Source organism: Pseudonaja textilis, chromosome 2 (assembly GCF_049901715.1).
Source record: "Pseudonaja textilis isolate UNSWEBS1 chromosome 2, rPseTex1.2, whole genome shotgun sequence".
NCBI classification, from domain to species: Eukaryota; Metazoa; Chordata; class Lepidosauria; order Squamata; family Elapidae; genus Pseudonaja; species Pseudonaja textilis.
This window is the reverse complement of record NC_141991.1, coordinates 64,511,886-64,531,901: the sequence shown is the minus strand read 5'-3', so window position 1 is coordinate 64,531,901 and position 20,016 is coordinate 64,511,886. Positions and strand designations below refer to the sequence as shown.

Here is a 20,016-nt window from a genome sequence, read left to right as displayed (position 1 = left end):
AAGCACATTTAAATTATATTAAAGTAACCAAAATATCTTTACAATCCCCAAGGCATGTCACCCCTAATGTTTGGAAATTGAGAGTTGACATGCCCTAACACAGACCTAAGTAGCAGAGAACCTTGGATTCTTGTAATTCTTAAAAACACTAGAGCACAAGAAAGACAATTGGGACATTTTGTTTTGTTTGTTTTTTCTTTTTTTATTTCTAAACTGATTTCATTTTGAATTGTTTGAAACAAGACTACATTCATAACTCATAATCAAGGTTGGTTTAACCCAACTTCTTCCTTTTTCCCCCTTCTGGCTCAGGGTTGACTCAGCTTGAGGTTGGTAAAATGAGGACCCAGATTTTGGGGGCCAATATGCTACCTCTGTAAACCACTTAGAGATAGCTATAAAGCAATGTGAGGTGGTATATAAATCTAAGTGATATTAATATTGCTATTTTTAATACTGGAATATAATACACATATCATAATTATGGCACAGAGGGATAATATATTCAAACTCTTCCGGCTTAACTAGGAATATTAAATTTTCATTCTTGCCCTGTTCAAAGTGAAATTCTTGCCAGCAATTTCTCTGCAATTTCTTAATGTTATGAGACAAAAGTAGTAGAAAATATTTTAGATAGAAATTAAAAAATGCATTAACCTTGGTCATTATTTTCTACCTTCGTCCTTAATTCTGTGCAGTTTTTTCTATATTCTTAAAACTTAGCTATTTGCTTAGAATTCAATATAGAGTTTAAAAGAAAACGTGAAAAAGGTTACCTTTGAACAGAATAGAGCTTATATTAAGAATATTTTAAAAAGTTCCTGTGTTTTCTATCATCTTATTTAATGTGTATTGGGACAATTCTAATATTACTTGGTGAAATGTTTTGGGCTCTTATTCCATTTTTTGTTCAACCCTGATGTTAAACTCTTTTGTCCAGAAGGTTTTTGCCACAATGAATGTAATTAATTGATGCTGTATCCTTGTAATTATGCTGTGGTTACATTCATTTGCAGAGGTAACTGCCAACCATAGATCAATAACTTTAACCCATTTGGTGGGAGAGAAAGTTAGACAGCCAAAATAAGTAGACATAATTAATTGGTGCCTAAGACTCATTGGCAGGCAAGATGTTTTGTGAGCAAAAAAAAAAAAGTAATTGTAGTGATTGATTACTAAGTAATTAGTAATCATAATTCATAAGCCAAAACTGATTTTATTTTTTATCAAGGAGACCTAAGAATATTTCTAAGAAAAATTGGGGGGAATCCAACATGCAAGGGCTCTTAGCATACTACAGGAAATGTTTAGAAACTTGTTATTTTCTTATTAACATAGATGTTACAAATTGCTAAAAAGAATTACAAAAATGTAATTAAAGGAATGAATATGAACAGTTATAGTAAATAAAGGTAGAAAACCACAGAGCAATTTTGATAGAAATCAGTAGTTTTGAAAATTAATGAAAAGAGCTAAATTAGGAACCACAGCAGAATAAAGGAATTAAAAATAAAATGATGAAATTATTTGAGATGAAAATGAAATGAGGAGTGTTTTAGAGATTTCTGTGGAATGATGTATATTGAAGAGTAGAATTCTATAAATGTTAGCATGCCAGTAAAAACAATAACATGGAAATCTTGAATGCTATGAGAATGTAAAACTGCAAGTGTAGATAGTGTATCTAGTGTCAAATATAAGTGTCTTTGTCTTGTTTAATGTATTAGTGGGGTGGGTGTGAAGACCGCACTTGTATCTAACAGTTGGAAAATCCTGTTATTGTTCTATATGCAAAGGGAAAAAGTAGCAAGTGTGAATGCAATTACTGCAGGAGGATTAGTGTTTATGTCTGCCTAAAATGTGTTGGGCAGAATCTTATTGAAAGTGGTTATGGTAGGGAAATGTGTAGGTAAGATATTGTAAAAGAAAGCTGTTTGAGAATGAATGGATGCTCACTGAACAGGAAAGGACAATAAAAGTGAGTTGATTCTTGGCTAGGTCATATGGAGAGAATGAATGAATATAATTGAAAAACAAATATGAAGAAAGAGTGAATACTCCAAAGGGAAAAACCAAGAAAGATGTGAATTAATGGATGGAATTGATGAGATCCTCAAAAAGAGAGGGGTGAAAAGTTTAACCAACAGAACTCTATAAGCATTGTATAGAAACAAGGATGGTTTGAAATTTAGAACAAGAATATACTGAATTATATAGGCTTCAACTATTTGTATAGTCTTTTCTTATCCATACCTTTATTTCTTTCATTTACTACCTGTATTGTTTTCTTCACTTTGCATAATGCTGCTTATTCCAAAAGGAAATAGCACTTTAAACAGATATCTATGGAGATTCTCAGTCATCCAGGTCATAGTTGTCTCAGAGGTGCTTTTTTAAAAGTCAGCTGGACTGGGGTATTTGTTTGTTTGGGTTTTTTTTTTTTTTTGAGAAATAAGACGTTTCACTTCTCAGCCAAGATGAAGCTCTTGGCTGAGAAGTGAAGCATCTTCTTCCTCAAAAACAGTCCAGTTGCCTTTTGAAAAAGCACCTTTAAAAGCACTATAAACATGCATATAGTAACTATATTAAGCCTGTTTTAAGGTTTACGTTACAAATTATTGTGTTTTCCACTGAAAATAGTAGGAAAGATATGTAAATGAATGGAAGGCAGGCTCCTTAAAAAGTTCAGGGGCCACATATATAATTCCACATGATTTGAAATAAATTCAAGTTATCCTAGTTATTATGATTATGTTTTGAATTATGATAACTTTTCTTGGCATGATTTATGAAATCACCAACTTTTGTGAAACATCTTAAAATATACTTATTTTTAATTATACACAAATAATTCAAAATAAAAGCAGTCTTTTTCCCATTTGAAAAGAAGAAATATTACCTGAAATGCCAGAGTTCAGGGACTTGCTTTTGCTAAATTAAGTCCTGCTTGCCTAGTAACTACTTCTTAGATTGTTCGGGGATTTGCATTTCAAAGAATAACCCTATGTGATAACTGGTGCTGCTTTTATGTAATACCTTATTAGTTTTGTCATTGTTTAACCCTTTGTGGTCTCTCATATTTGTGGTGACCATTATTAGGAAGCCACCTCCCTGAAGCTCTGCTGTGTCTTGCACTAGAATGTTTGAAATTAGATGGAAATTTGATAATAGTAAGGCTCTTCTGTTCTTCCATATCAAATTCACAAACTGCATCCATAGCAAAACTAGCTTGCAAAAATTACAATAATAGGCTTAGTTGTTCTAGCTTGTGTCTAGAAACCGAAGGACCATCATAAACTAATGAACTGTCATGGTACTGTTCAATATTAATCCCCATTCTTTGTGCTTCGGTATAAGTCTTCGCTTTTAAAAAAGCAAGTAGCTGCATTTCTTTTCAGAAGATATCCTTGTGATTTAAAATACCTTACAGGCAAAATGTCATCCTTACAATTACCCCCCCCCCCTTTCACATTTTCTGCTAGATTCATGAAGTATTGGGCATTTGCCTATAAAGAGAAATCTGTTAATTACACAAAGGCTTCTCCAAGTGTACCAACAATGTAATGATGGAACTGGTAGGGAACATGTGGGTGAGCCTCGCTTTTTCATGAAAACAAAGCCTCACTAACATTCAGTCTGCATACACTAAATAAAGTACTCAGTAATTATTGGTTTGTGATATTACACTTTCAGTATGTTCAACTCAGCTCTTCAGCTGGTAGGACTTGGTGTTTCTCTATAATCAATGCCAATCTAAATCAACAGCACTCATTAAACCTTAAACATAAACAAGGCTAAACAATCAAATTGGCAAAGCAACTTTAAAAGAAGATGCATGTTCTATTTGCTCGAGCTTTTTGAAGTTTCCTCCTGATGCCAAAGCCAGGACAGAACTGGGTACATTGTGGAAGAAAAGGAGTCTTACAAATGCGGTGTTTCCTGATATGGTTACCACATGTCTTTCTGCAATTGGCAGGAAATGTGATCTGTGTTTGATGCCAATAGCAACTTTCGTGCAAGAGATAGCAGTGCTTCAGATAACTTCTTTGAATTGTGCTCAGAAATGGGAGCAAAATCCTTGTAAAGTCAAAAAGGTGAACACTTCAGCTGTGGCAGTTCATAAATGAAACAACCTTTTATGGGAAGGAAGATGCAGCCCTGATGACTGGTGATTAAGTAAGCAAAAATATTTATCCTGGTTTTCTTCCAGGATGAGCACTGTCAATTCTTTCCTTCATTTTTTTTAAAAATAGCTTCCAAATATGTGAAGACTTAGGAGAGTTCAGAACTTTTAATGCTGAAGATTTTTAGTTTCACCAGAACAAACAACCTGCTCGTGTTTAGAGTTTTTTTTTTTTAATAACGTGGTTTAAAAGTAAACTCTTTAACAACAGCAATCTGTATAATAGTTTTCACCACCTTGACATCTTCCAGACGATGATTATGTCTTATATCAAGGGTGTCAAACTCAAGGCCTGCGGGCCATATCTGACCCATGGAGTGTTTAGATCTGGCCCATGGGGACACTCTGGAAACATGGAAGGATCAGCTGGCAGTGCCTCTGCCGGGAAAAACTGAGCTCTTGAGGGCCACATTCAGCCCTCCTGAGTTCCATTTTCAGAGATTTGCAGGAGGCCATCGCAGCCGAAAATGGAGCTCACAAGCCCATTTTTTTCTGTCAGAGAGCTTGAGCCACCACAGGCGCCCCTCAACACAAGTGATGCCATGCTGGCCATGCCCACCCTGGCCACATCCACCCCAGCCCCCCAAAGTCAAACAATCCTGATGTGGCCCTCAATGAAATCGAGTTTGACACCCCTGTCTTATCTGACATATTGAATCAGGTAAATAAGAGAGAAGTTTTACTCTAACAGTATGCATTTAGTTTGGGAAAGTTCTACAGGAATGTATAGTAATATTTAAGAATCTTACACGCTGCCTAGTTTTAGTGTTCTCCCTTTGTTTGGCTTCTCTTTCTACCTGTTTTTAGCTATCCTAATCATCATCAGCTTTTATGATCACATAGAATCTCTAATCTTAATATTAGAAAGGCCAACATCAAAGTAGAAGTACGCCCTTCAGTTAGATGGTCAGTTCACTGTGGAACTGTGAACCTTTAGGAAGTTTTAATCTTGGAACTTCTTCTAGATCCTGATACATGTGCTTGGCATATACATACTGTATATCTGGAAATCTTCCATTTTTTCCCCTCTAAAGATGCACTAGATTTAATACATAATTGTCTGTGGACAAGAGACAAGTAATAAGTGGTACATCAGATTCTTTCCTTTATTAACTTGCATCATGCCATCATGAAACATGTTTGTAATTTGGCATCATCTGGGTTAAGAACAAAAACCTATGGATTTAGAGCTTATATCTGAAATAGTTATTAACTGTGTATGAGGCATCATAATGCAGACTGACTTCTGAGTCAAAAGTGTCTTCGGCCTCTTTCTTTGCAAAATTTGACCACATTTTAAAATCTGCAAAATTTTAAAGGAATATAAAACATATAAAAATTTTACATCTGAGATTTTACTTTGTTCATAATTCATCTTCTACTCAGAGAAAGGAATGGAAAGCCACATTGCTATTGGCACAGATTGTTGCGTATATGCATACTTGATAGCTCACATTCTTAGGGTAAGGCTGTGCTATGCAAATCATCTTGAAAAGGACACGATATGCTTGACTTTTGGTATGCCTTGTGGAGCTCTGTTGGTATCAGATGCAGGAACAACTATTAATTTCTACCTTAAACCTTTAGAGAAATGTGCATATCTAAGTTAATTTGCATAGCATAATGGAGGGGAGCTTGTTATATGGCAAGTGTATAGTTCCAGTACTTGAAATGTAGGTTTGCTAAGAATATGTTTCTTACATATTACCCTCTCTTGGCAGTGGGGGCTGTGTGTTGAAAATAGGCATTTAGCAATCAAAAAAACTTTGCCCTGAGGAAAGCAGAGTAAGTAGCAGGCCAAGAAGGTTTCTGTAGTAAGGCCTAATGGAATCGAATGCCTACATTCCACATAGAGCCTCCAGTGCCATGGTACAATAGTATGTAAGGAATGTAGAGTAGTGGTAAAAAGAAATGAGGGAGAAGAATTTGTTTCCTAGAAACCTTGTTACTTTAACCTTGCAGTTGAAGTGCTTTGACTCTGTGTCTTCTAATTTTTCCTAAACTACAGGTAATGCCAATCGATTTGCCTCTTAAATAAGAGCAGTTTTAAACATCTTGTAGTTTCAATCATCAGTACTGGCACAGAAAGAAAAATCATAGATCAAGAAGTGTGCACTCTCGAGACTAGCTTTGATTAGTGAATCATGGTTTACAGAGAGCCTGTATGCCTTGTTCATAAAATGCTGAAACAAAACATAAAGCGACATCATCCTTTCCAAATTTACAACAGTAAATTTGTAGTACAGTACAGATAGTCGTTGATTTATGACCACAGTTGAACCCCAAATTTCTGTTGCTAATCAAGACCCTAACCCTAACCCAACCCTAACCCTTTGTTAAGTGAATGTTGCCCCAATTTACGACCTTTTTTGCCACAGTTGTTAAATGAAACATTGCAGTTGTTAAGTTAGTAACATGGTTGTTAAGTGAATCTGGTTTCCTCCTTGACTGCTTGCAAAAGATGATCCCCTGACTTTGGGACATTGCAACTGTCATGAATATGAGCCAGTTGCCAAGCATCTGAATTTTGATCACATGACCATGGGGATGCCGCAACAGTCGTGTGTGAAAGACAGCCATAAGTCTCTTTTTTCAGTGCTCTTCTAACTTCAAATGGTCACTAAATGAATGGTTGTAAGTCAAGGACTATCTGCATGACTGATTTTTCCTGATCCTGTTGAGTTCTATAATACATAATAGAAACTGATCCTCAACTTTCTACCCTTTTTTTTTCAATTCTTGAAGAGGGGGTTAGTGTTGCAACTTTTCTGAGTTAGAAGCTGTTTTTGGAAACTAGCCCCACATTTGCTTTAATTATAAGTCTACAGTATATGATCTTAAACAAGCTGCTACCTTTTTGACGGAAGCTTTATACAGTACACAAATACCTGGACTTCATTATTAGGGCTATTGTGAAGATTTTGATGAAATTTATGAAATTATGAAAAAAAGTTTAAAGTGCTGTAAAAGTGCTATATCTTTGTCTGTCTCTATCAGCAGCAAATGCTTAGTGTCTTAGGAAATATAATATTACCCAATTTTTTATAAACAGCATTGCTGAAGTATTTTTAAGTTGGCAGAATGTGTATTCACACTTCATCTTTCCCAAACTGCTGCAGTTTTAACTACTGAGCAAGAAAGAAGAGGACATGGTTGAATTGTTCCTGTGATTGTGCATGCGCGCGTACACACACACACCATACACATAAAAAATCAGCATTTGGGATAAATTATTTTGGATAAGTATGTTTTAAAATGTATTGTTTTCAAATCAAAATTTTATATAGAATTTAAGTTTTTTTTTAAAAAAAAAAACTTAGAACAGCTTCCATGCACTGAACTCTGGAAGGTAATATTTATCTGGCCCATGAGCTTACAATGACTTTTCAGAATATTAGGAAAGACAGATTGTAACAGTGGAATGTGATGGGAAATCAGAAAAATAGCAATGTACAAACAGACCTATATTGGATTTCAGACAATATTTTCCTGAAAAATTTATCTAACAGAGATGTATTTTAGAGAACGCAAATCTATTAAAATGTATATTTAAAAAAGTATGCAGTACTGTTATTTAAGAGTCAGTTATTGAATGTATCTCGGAACTATTTGGGAATTGCTGAGATATCTGACTTCATATGTGAAGAATTATAAAAGCCAATCTTTATCGTATTTATTATTGAAAGAATCTAAACTCCAGGATGTGCTGGCATGTACTCCCCAGAGTTGTCCATTGAACCCAGATGGCTCATCTTTTATTTCTATCTCATGAGCTACCTCTGACCACTCAGCAATGTTTTTAATTCTCTAATTAGACATCTTTTATTATGCTTGCTAAGCTGCATGGGCAATTACTTTGTTGAAAAAAAAAAATGTACTACCTGGTAGCTCGTATGCCTTGCTTTTGGAAAATTCCAGATTGTTACTTCAGACTCAGCCTTTGAACATAGACTTGGAAATGAATCCTGTATTAAAGTTTGTTTCCAAATAAACATACATAAGATTTTAGTCTTACCTTTCAAATAATCTGCGTGTGTAAAGAAAGAACTAAATAAAAACTTGGCTCTTGTAGCGTGTGGAAAATCTGTAGCCAAAGTGTTTGAATTATGCTCTGTCTTATATTTAAGGGTTTTGCTTAAAGTCAGTTTGGTTACAGATCAATTTGAACAAAACACTTAGGTGATATGTGTATTCAACACATATCTTTTCATCGCATCCAAAGCTAAATTCTTCTGCTACTCTTATATGTAGTCTTCATGCTTAGAAAATATAGCAAGAATTAACTTGTTCTGGAATAGCAAGCATTAGGTTGTTCCTCTGTATGTTTTTGCCATGATGTTTAGTAGCAAAATAAAAATAGGTTTTATATTGGTAAATATGAACCTTCATACAGAACACTCAAGATCGTATTTTACTTACTCAACTTTTCATGGTATGATGGAACTTCCAGGGTGATGTATTTGGGAAAACTAAGTTGGCAATCAGTGTGGAAACACTGGATAATATTTGGGTTTTTTTATTGCTGCATTTTCTGGTATAATTAAAATGTATTACATTTATTTATTATTACATAGAATGCTAATAAATTAGCAGCATGTTCAGTACTATAAAAAACACATGATTTCAGCAAAACCTGTCAGAATGTTTTGTATACAAACTTTAATATCCATATTTCCAACATTTGCTGTGTCTCAAAGGCTATTCATTTCTTAACTACTTTTTAACTGTAACCTTACTACTTTTAAATAAAAGATGAACCTTTCATATGAGCTGAATTCTAATTAGATATAAGATTACATATTATCAGGAATTGGATTTTTCCCCTCAAAGCAGCACTCTATAAATTTCTGCATTACAAATGATCATTGGGAGAATAGAGGAGAAATTTTATTTAGTAAACTAATTTATGATATTCATTAAACAGCCCATATGGTGCAGAATGAGTTTTATCAGAGACTACTAGACTTAGTAGCTTTCTTCTTGAACTAAGAATTTGGGGTCTATTTTATTTGCATGACATATGTATATTACATTATATATTTTGTATCACTCTGTTTTAATGTTAACAGTGAGGTAATGAGATGTCAAATGGTCTAATTGTTGAATATCACATTTTCCCCATTTGCAGATATTAGATTTTTTTTAAAAATCTATAAATTGCACTCAACTTTTGATTACCTGATTGAAAAATAATATATCCAGTGTTTTAAATCGCCAACAGACGGTAGTATAGGTAGTCTTTGACTTACAACAGTTCATTTAATGACCGTCCAAAGTTACAACGGCATTGAAAAAAGTGACATGACCATTGCAGCATCCCTGTGATCACATGATCAAAATTGAAATGCTTGGCAACTGATTCATATTGATGATGGTTGCAGTGTCTCTGGATCATGAGGTTACTTTTTGCAACCTTTTGAAACCAAAGTTATGGGAAGCCAGATTCATTTAACAACTGTGTAACTAACTTAACAATTGCAATGATTCACTTAACAAAACAGTGGCAAGAAAAGTCGTAAAACTCACTTAACAAATTTTTCACTTAGCATCAGTTGTGGTTGTAAGTCAAGGACTACCTGTACCGATATTCTTTAGCATCTCTTCCTTCAATTCATGGGAAGTTGCTATGAGAAAAGGTTGTGGTTCATGAAATGGAACCTGCAATAATATCGCTGTGCTTTAAGCAATCCTGGAATTGCCTGAAGACTCCCATTTAAGAATTAATCTTTAGATTCGCCAACATGAAAATCTGAGTAGTAGAGGTATTCCTCACTTACCAATGGGATTGGGACTTGAATTTTGGTTGCTAAGTGGTTGTAAAGCGTACCACGTGACCATCTCACTAAGTTACAGCAAGTGACTTGGAACTTCCTGTTGACATCCAACAAGCAAAGTCAATGGGAATCCAGCAGGAAGTCGCATGTCTAGGCAGTTCAAAAGCAGGTCGGCAGGCCAGTGAGCGCTCTGGAGTGTGGCGTGACCAGGCAGAGAGGTGCGTCAGAGGTGTAAGAGAGTGTGCAGGCAGCTGTGGCTGCCATGATGGGGGTGCTGCAGTCTGGTGCATGCATGTGTGCTACGGAGTGTGGGCAAGTGGTTGCGGCAGGCAGGTGTCTACTACAGAGTACAGGATCGCTGGAAGATGACTCTAGGGGAAATTTGGCAGCTCTCGTCTGTCTGTTGGTAACACTGACAGTTTATCTAGCAACAAGATAAACAGTAGCCAGTTACAATACACTGTATGTATTGAATATAACTATGTATTACTGAAGAATTGATTATAGAATTATGACAAGATTTCAGAAAAAAGCTATTCCTCTAGTCTTTTTGTTTTGCAGTAATTCATTTCATTGTGGAGTGTTTCTAAAGAATCAAACTTTTGAAAGGCAACCCACAGACACATGAAGAGAAATCAGTGGAACAATAAGCTGAATCCATAATGCTAATCATATATTTACATACATTTTATTTTACTTCAGTTTATAAATGTTTGTAAAAAGAGCCATCTTGTTTATAATGCTCTGAACAATTGAATAAAAGATAGTCAAATCAGCTGCAGGATAAATGAGGTTGCCAGACACTTTCACTTTCTACAAAGAAATAATATATATAAACATAATTTTATTTTCCTCGTTGAATTGTGCATTTGAAAGTTTTTTAAATGATCTTATGCAGTCCAATATTTCATGGATTGTAATTCTAAATAGTATCAGTTAAACTTTTCATGTAGAATTATAAAAGTTGGAAAGAGCTATTTAAGCCACTTCTCTGGAGAAAATGGAAGAGTGAAATTGAAGGGGAAAAAACCTAGGAGAAGTGAACTCTCATTAGAGCCTTCTGAATATTGAAGTGCTATTTTTGCTTATGCTATGCTCTTTCATTCCTAAATTAGGCTGGAGGAGATTGGGTAGGTACTCCTTTTACTCCTGGCACTCTTAGAATTAATCATTTTCATATTCAGTGTGATAAAGTTACTTCTACTGTAGGAAAGGCGAGGAAAAAAATATGCAACCCTTAAATGCAAATGATGGTGACTGCAGTACTTTGAAATTTGTAGCTATTGCGGTTAAGCTCTCCAAAGAAAGAAAATAAAGTATCTGAATTATTTAAAAAAAAGAATACATATTAAACACTTAAAATATAAATGAAAAAATACAACAGAAAAATTAAAATATAGAATATGTAGTAACAACATATTCTTTTTTAAAAAATGTTGCTATTTATTGTAGAAATGAGTCACATATTTCATTATACTTATCCATACAAAGCCTACATTATAGGCAAACAGCTAATAAGTTGTGACTGTCATCAAGTCTTCAGTCAATTGAGTAAATAGGCCATACATTCATCTTTCCAATGTTGTCTTTTAACAATAGTAAGGGAATGGAGAATCCCCTTACTAGTCCACTACTTTCTCTTAGTAAGTATAGGACATTGTAAAAACATACGTTTTAAAGAAGTATTGTCTTCATTACATCTCCAACAGAATGGTGTCCTGGACAAACCTTTTCTGTACAGAAATAATGGGGCCCAATAAATTCTAAACATTATCTTTTATAGTATATTTCATAATTGAAAATCCAATGATATTCTTGCTATAGGTTAAGACACTCATTTTCTAGACAATATAGGAACCTCTAACTCTTTATGCTAGCCAGCCCTTAACATTTACATATCAAATTGATTTATAGAGAATAAATCTCTGTAAAAAATTTTACAGGTAGTCCTTGACATGACTGATTACATAAAAGAACAAAGAAAGCTCTTTATATGTATTTTTGTGTTTTGTTCCCTTTGTTTTTTTTTTTTCTGTTATTTTAAAAGCAACAAAAAATAAAGTCTGAATTATTTCTTCTGGAATGATAGAATTTGTACAAGTTCTGTACAAGTTCTCAAACTTCTTTGCTTAGTCCTGGTCTATTATCACATATTTTCACTCAGCACAGTATGAAAGAAAGGAAAGGAGTCCCTGTGGATTTTACTCTGCTAGTTGTTGTCAACTATAAGGGGTGGCGCTCATCTCCAATGGATGTGAGCCAGCACTGTCTGAAGGCATTTCTGTGGTCATGTGGCTAGCATGATGCCATGGAGGGCGGTTTCCTCCTCACCAAAGTGGTACCTATTTATCTAGTCGCATTTGCATACTTTCAAACTGCTAGGTGGGCAGGAGCTCTAAGTGAAGACATACGCTTACCCTGTTGTGCAGCACTGACAAGCCCAGCACCTTAACTGCTGACCCAGTGCACTGCCAGTTCAGATTCCTTCATTATTTATTACTTTTACAAGAGGACTCTTGCTGCAGAGTCAGGGTTAAAACTTTGTTCAAAGAAACTGCCAAATCAAAAAGAACCTTATTCTTCAAGAAATAACTTCGTTATGTGGGCTAGGAATGTATTAAACTGTAATGTTAACCCAGTCTCCTAAATAAGCCTGTGAAAGTTTAAGACTGAGCATTTGTATGATTTCTCCTAATCCTTTATGAAAGATAATATTTCTTTTTCTAGCAATTCATTTATTTCCAATATACAAAGATTAATCGTTGGTAGAGTACTTTTACTCAATACAGGCAACTATACAACTTCTAATGGTTTTCAGGTATTTTATGTATTCTTGGTTTAGTATAAAAAGTTGCATTCTTACAACTCAGCCATTCCCACTCAAATGATAATAATTTTATTCATTTATTCATTCCATTTCTGTAGCCACACATCTCAGTCAATGATTCTAGGCTGCTTGCTATTCAAAAATATTACAAGTATTCAAAAAAAATTACAAGTAGAAATACTATATTAAAACTGTAAAACATGCTGAACAAATTACAAAAACATACAATGGTCTGTTTACTAAGTTGTATGACGCAGGAGGTTCCCTGCTGAAAAACCAAACTCAGAAGGCTTCACAGTTCGGTAAAAAGAAACCAGAGATCTAGCTCATGGATTAACAAATTAAAGAAGAACTTTCTATGTTTCTTTAGCCTGTTTTTGGATGAAGAATTAATTCATAGTAAGCCAGAAAATTTCATAGTTTTGGCATATAGGGAGTTGCAAAATTTCAGTTTCCTGTAGTTTTTCAACAGCGTCCATGGTTTCCTTCTGTAGCTGCCTAATAGGAGAATTTCTAAAATGTGTTTTGCATTTTGTGCATTATTACTTTCTAAAGAATAATGTAGCTGTCACTCTTTTTTTTTTCATTTTAATAGATTGCTGAAGCTGGAAAAGAATCCTTGCCTTCTTGGTTGCACTGGGAACCTGAGAGCAGAACCTTGGAAGGTCTCCCCCTTGAATCAGATAAAGGCATTCATTATATCTCAGTGACTGCAGTGCATCTGGTATCTAATGGAAGCTATGTGCCCCAAACCACCAATGTCTTTTCAATAGAAGTTCATCCTGAAGATCATAATGAACCTCAGTCAGTACGGGTGGCTTTACAAGATGTGAATGATGCATCTGCATTTGTGTGTAGCGCTGAGGAACCAGTCACCATCTTGACTGTAATTTTGGATGCTGACTTAACAAAAATGACACCAAAGCAGAGGATTGAACTTTTGAACAGAATGAAAACCTTCTCAGAAGTGGAACTTTATAACATGAAATTGGTTCCTGTTGTAAATAATAGACTCTTTGACATGTCAGCTTTCATGGCTGGACCAGGGAATGCTAAGAAGGTGGTGGAAAATGGAGCCTTGCTATCATGGAAACTGGGTTGTTCTCTGAGCCAAAGCAGTGTTCCCAACATAAGTAATGTTGAATCTCCAGCTAAGGAAGGAACAATGTCTGCTCATCTTGGTTACCCTGTGGTTGGTTGGCACATTGCAAACAAGAAACCTAATCTTCCAAAGAGAATAAGACGGCAGATTAATGCTACACCGACTCCTGTGACAGCTGTTGGGCCTCCAACAACTGCCCCCCAAGAACCACCAAGTAGAATTATCCCAACACCAACTTCTCCAGCCATTGCACCTCCTACTGAAACGACAGCACCTCCAGTAAGAGGGCCTCTACCATTGCCTAAGAAACCTACAGTTACTATTAGAACAAGAGGTGCTATTTTTCAGACACCCACCCTTACCCCATCTCAGCCAAGCAGAACAGGTGAGGTAGGTACAAGTACTTCTAGCCAGATTCAACCAACAGTGTCTAGGCAGATAGACCCTACTGTCATTGTTACACCTCCCACAACAAAGAAACCCAAAGGAACAACTTCAAAAGTATCAACACCCTCAACAACTGATACAGGAACAACACGAAGACCAAAACCTTCAAAAACTCCTCGACCTCCAAAGCCTCCTCGGACTACTAAACCAAGCCTTGTTGATAAAACAGTTTCATCAACAACTCGTACTCGCACTACTCCAGTTGGAATTCCCCATGTGCCCAATGATCCACCGGCGCTGAAAAACCATATTGACAGGGTAGATGCATGGGTTGGCACATACTTTGAGCTCAAAATACCTTCCGACACTTTCTATGACAAAGAAGATACTACCACTGATAAACTACAGCTGACTATGAAACTAGAAAATGAGAAAGCATTGGAGGAAACCTCCTGGGTGCAGTTCAATAGTACTAGTCAACTAATGTACGGATTACCTAATCACACCCATGAAGGCATACATGAGTTTTTTATGCATGCTACAGACAAAGGTGGCCTTTCAGCTGTGGATGCTTTTGAAATATTTGTCCACACTCTTGAAGATGATGAAATACCTCCAGTTAAATTCAAGGCCAGATTCCATGGAGACCACAACATAGTAGCCAATGACATTAATAAAAAAATTACGTTGGTAAAGAAGTTGGCATTTGCTCTTGGCGATAGAAACAGTAGTACTATTACCATAGAGAATATTGGCAAAGGTTCTATTTTAGTTGAATGGACAAATAACACTCTGCCTTTGGATCCATGCCCCAAGGAAAAGATTCTCATCTTGAGTAGAAAAATTTCTGATGACTCTGGAGTTCCAAGCACAGTTTTTTCAAATACCCTAGAACCAGAATTTAAGCCCATCAATATTTCTGTAGTTGGTGCTGGTAGCTGCAAACACATTCAGTTCATTCCTGTGACTAAAGATGGATTCCCTACAACTGTACGTCCCACAGAAATTGTTCCACGAGATCCAGAAAAGACAAGTGAAGATGATGTTTATCTGCACACCGTAATTCCTGCAGTAGTGGTGGCAGCCATTTTGCTTATAGCCGGCATTATCGCTATGATTTGTTATCGCAAAAAGAGAAAAGGCAAGCTCACTATAGAAGACCAGGCCACCTTTATCAAGAAAGGAGTACCAATAATCTTTGCAGATGAGCTGGATGACTCTAAACCTCCCCCTTCCTCTAGCATGCCACTGATTCTGCAGGAAGAAAAAGCTCCCCTCCCTCCCCCTGAGTATCCAAATCAAAATATGCCAGAAACAACTCCACTGAACCAGGATGTCATAGGAGAGTATACACCTTTGCGGGATGAAGACCCTAATGCCCCTCCCTATCAGCCTCCCCCTCCTTTCACAACACCCATGGAGGGTAAAGGTTCCCGCCCGAAGAACATGACCCCCTACAGGTCTCCACCTCCCTATGTCCCTCCTTAATGAACCAGAAACACCCACGGAGATGGAGCCTTTAGTTCCACACCAGTTTTATCTTTCGGGATCAGTGGCCTGCAGATCTGTTGCCAACTAGAAAACCAACATTCAGAAACTCAAACATTGCCTGATCCCAGCAGGCCCCTCTCCGAGTGCATTTGCAAAGCCAGAGTGCTTGTGGAACTTTTGGGACACTGATTTTATTTTTGCCTAACAGCTTATGTTTTGTTTATTCATAGAAAGAAAGAAAAAAACCCTTCTTGGCTCAAAATATTTCTGACAGCAGATGTCTCAAAGCATTTTGTGCAAAGGGAGACTGGACATGCAGGCAGCACTAGGGGTGGCACACTGAGACGGTCTCTGCTGTTTGCCTTTAAAACTAACTGTACTGTCTTTTCTATTCACGTGTGTCTAGCTACAGGGCATAACATGAAACATAGCCTAAGAATTAAATTCAAAGGACTTTATGAAATCAATATTAAGTTTTTACACTTAATTACTGTTACCGAAACGTATCTGTATAGGTTTGGGAAAGGAGGGAAGTGCTTTACTACAAATAAGCTCAAAGGGTGTTTCCAATGCCAATCAGGCTGAGGAACCATCTTTTTTTATCAAAGGAATCCTATTTTTTCACATATTATACAATTCAGTCATCACCTGGGGTCCTTTCTGCAAACTGTAGCGCTCTTGTTTCTCTAGCCTGCTGTTGCTTGACAGATGGCACAAATATCTTTAACAATGGAGATTGAAGTACTTTTGCCATTATCAAAAAGCAGAATTATGGAGTAATGTTGCTGCCTTTTGGAAAGTGGAGGCCCACCAGTGGTATCTGTAAACTGCAAAGGGTCATGGTGCTGCACTGAGATTTTCCCATCTGGAAGGTGTGCTTTGGCTTTTGAAACACTCTTGAGGTGTTTTGGTGAAGATGCAATATTTTTACAGAGTGTAATGCGGTTTCCTTATATGAACTCCTTCCGGGCCCACAGTATTGGAACAGCCCCTTGTCCTTCCCCCACCCCAACCGTTCTGGTTGTCCCTGCTCACTCCCTCACTCTTTTCTATTGCATACAGATGCAGTAGAACTGGCCTGACATATGGCAAAAGTAATAACAGATGCCAGAAGCAGTTCTTAAAAAACATCAGTGGACTCTTAGCTCTAATTTTTTTACTAAATTTTTGATACAGCGTCAAATTTTATTAATTATAAAAATAATTAACAGTGGTAATGCTGCCAGCAGTTTGTATGAGCTTAGCTTCTTAGTTTCAATTCACTGGGCCTGATGCTATGCTCATGTTCCTTTTTTCCCCCTTTTTTTTTTTTTTTTTGGTCTTTCATAGTCTTTGTTTTAAATATTAGAGCCATGTCTTGATTTCTTGCCTTTTTTTAAAAAATGAACTTCCTTCTGGGAAGTTGGAGCTACTCCCAGGGTTGCTGTTAGTTTTTCTTTTTTTTAGATAAAATCATTTTACGCATGGATATTTTTTTTTTCTTGTCCTTTGAGACTATTTTGGGTACACTAGAGGGAGGAGAAATCTTTTGCAATAATGAGTCCATCCCCTGGCTGGGGACTGGGCAGCCTCTGGCTGACTTTGCACACAAAGCAGACACTTCTAAGCCATATTGACTGTTTTGCAAAGTATTTTTATGTGCGGACATGGCCAGTTAACATGCTAGTGGATGAATGGCTAAAATGACCTTCACCTCTGAACTTGTTTGATGGCATTTTTTCATCAAACCTCTTTTGAAATATGCGAATAGAATTTAAAACCTGAAAACCAATGTTAATTTTGCTCTCCCCCCCCCCCATAGACCTGTGCCCCCACTCCGAGAGGGCTAGAAGGATATGTGTTGAAGTGAGGGTAACAGTATAGGTTTGCCCTGGAAAGTTTCTTAATTGCCCCCCAATCCCTGATGCTTGAATATTGTCCTATGCTTGCTGTAGACAGGCTCTGGGACACTTTTCCCCACCCAAAAGAGGTCAAGGAAGATATTTTAAGTGGTGTCAAGTAAGGCACAGTGCATTTGGGCAGATGCACTTTGGAAGTAAGTTAGTAAGCTACTCCCCCCCGCCCCCCCGCCCGAGTTACAAGTTTGATGCTAACATCTTTACTGGCTGGACCACATTTCAAGATGTCCTCCACTTTATCAACACTCACAGCCTCCTAAGCCTAAATGCTGCAAGCTTGAAGGGCCTTCCAAACAGTGCCGTTGTCCCTAGCAACTGATACCACTTTATTACTGGTCATGCGCAAGCGCAAACAATTTCAGGCCTGGGCCTACCTGTTACCATAGAAACTGGAGGCGAAGGGGCAGTGAACAGAATAATAACAATGGCATTCTCGTCAGCTGGTTTCCCCTAAGCACCAGTGCTGTTTGTTTATGCCACTAGACACTGTAATGGTGGGAGAAAATCTTGTATTAAAAAGTGTTCACCAACCACTGATGTGTTTTTATGTCCTTATATAATTATTTTAAAATGTGTTTTCTGCATTATGTAAAGAAACATATCAACTAAATAAACCAGTGTACTTTACTATAAACTCGGAAGTTACAGAGCTCTTCCATTGGATTCACAGGGTTCTCAGCACACAATAGTTGAAAAACATTCTATACAGGCGTTGCATGAAATTCAGCAGAATGATCCCAGATTGTTTGAGCACTGTGTTGCACAGTGATGGCTGTGAGAGAATGTTGCGGTATTCTTTAAGGAATTCCAGATATTTTTAGTGTTGATTTCATAAGCCTTCCCAAGGGTGGGGCTGGTGGAGACTGGGAGTTTCAGCCAACACACCTAGATGCCATGAGATGGGGGAATAACTTGAAAAACTTTGCAGCTGCCTTCAATCTTCACCAGTGTGTGCAGGAAATTTAAGAATCAAAAGTAATGAGAACACAATAACAAAACTTCAAATTATATTAAGGAAAATAAGGACTCTTCAGATATGATTGTAAATCCTATCATAGAATCATAGAGTTGGACAGGACCTTGGAAGAAACGGTGTAAAGGAATAAAAATTAAAGGCCATGAACATGTTTTAGTTCTGCCTGCTCCTTCTTCCTTTTGCCCAGTGAGAAATTTAGTAGTCCTAAAGTTTCCATGCTATTCTTTAAATTCAAATTCTCAATAAAGGAGCTGCCCCAGATGAGATTTCTGGAAAATTTTCTGAATGGTTGAAGCCTAGGCTGGAATTCTCCATGTTAATTACAAACATCAGATTTTTATTATTATTAATGTACACTGTCCATGAAAATGCTCCACAAGCATGATTCATCCTCCTAACACTCTGAAGTTACCTCAAGGACCTATTCTAAAGATGAAAAGCGTTGTGGCATTATTAAATCTTCATTTTTAACATTCTCCTACAGTTTCCCAACCAGTCTTGCAATCCCTTGCTCCCTCCCTTGCATGCCTGCCTACTAGGAAGGGAAGGAGAGGAAGGAAGAAGAAAAAGGAAGGAAGGTTTCTGATGTTCTCTGCCACATTCCCACAAGAAACTCAAATGGGGATGCCAGCAGGAAATTGCTTCTGCTCCTCCCCCCCCGCCCCCCGGTCATTTTCTTTCTCTGCTTAGGTAAGGAAATATCTCTGAAACAATAACCCAACAACCAAGGACCATGATTCTTACTGTTCTCTAGAGTCTAGGTTCCCCCAAACACCAGTTCTGCCATTGTTCTGGTGTATTCCTCAACCAGCAAGAACAGACTGAGGAGTGGGAATGGGAGCTTAAGGGATCAGTTAAGATGATCTCTTCCTCTCTTTAGCAGGCACCGGAGATAATTTAGATTCAGTAAGAACAATTTATCAATGAAAATTACGTTCACTTTGCTACATTGACTATTCAGTGAAACTTGCTGGTCCTTTCAAAAGCTGTATCTTTAATGCAGAGTAGGCTGTTTTTAATAGATTGTTGTAATTTCACTTTCATTAGGAATAGAGTATGCTTTTCCTCTGTGACTAGAAGCAAGTTTTGTTGTTCGTTTGGAAATTGTAGATCAGAGGGATGACAGAAAGATGATAAAATTGAACTTTTTGACCATACATAATATATCTGTATGATACGTTTTCACTTATTCCAGATTTCATATTTTCTTAAACTAGTTATGCATTCAGATTAATTCTATGCTGTAATACTTTTGCATAGGCTTCAAAACATCTAATTGGGGGATAATCCTATATGCATTCATAATTCATGTATTTCTATTTGCTGTAGTCAGGAAGACTAAAGTTCATATTAACATTCTGTATCCCTAAGGCACAAT

General features: G+C 36.8%; 1 protein-coding gene across 3 annotated transcripts in view; it reads left to right on the top strand.

The window, feature by feature from the left end:
• DAG1 (dystroglycan 1) overlaps nucleotides 1–18,296 on the top strand; it is a 78,716-nt gene extending 60,420 nt beyond the window's left edge. For all 3 annotated transcript variants that reach the window (XM_026725985.2, XM_026725990.2, XM_087924129.1), the window contains exon 3: nucleotides 13,380–18,296. In XM_026725985.2, coding sequence (XP_026581770.1) covers nucleotides 13,380–15,761 — 2,382 coding nt within the window. In that variant the 3' untranslated portion in view covers nucleotides 15,762–18,296. The remainder of the gene's footprint in view (nucleotides 1–13,379) is intronic.
• The last annotated feature ends 1,720 nt before the right edge of the window (nucleotides 18,297–20,016 follow it).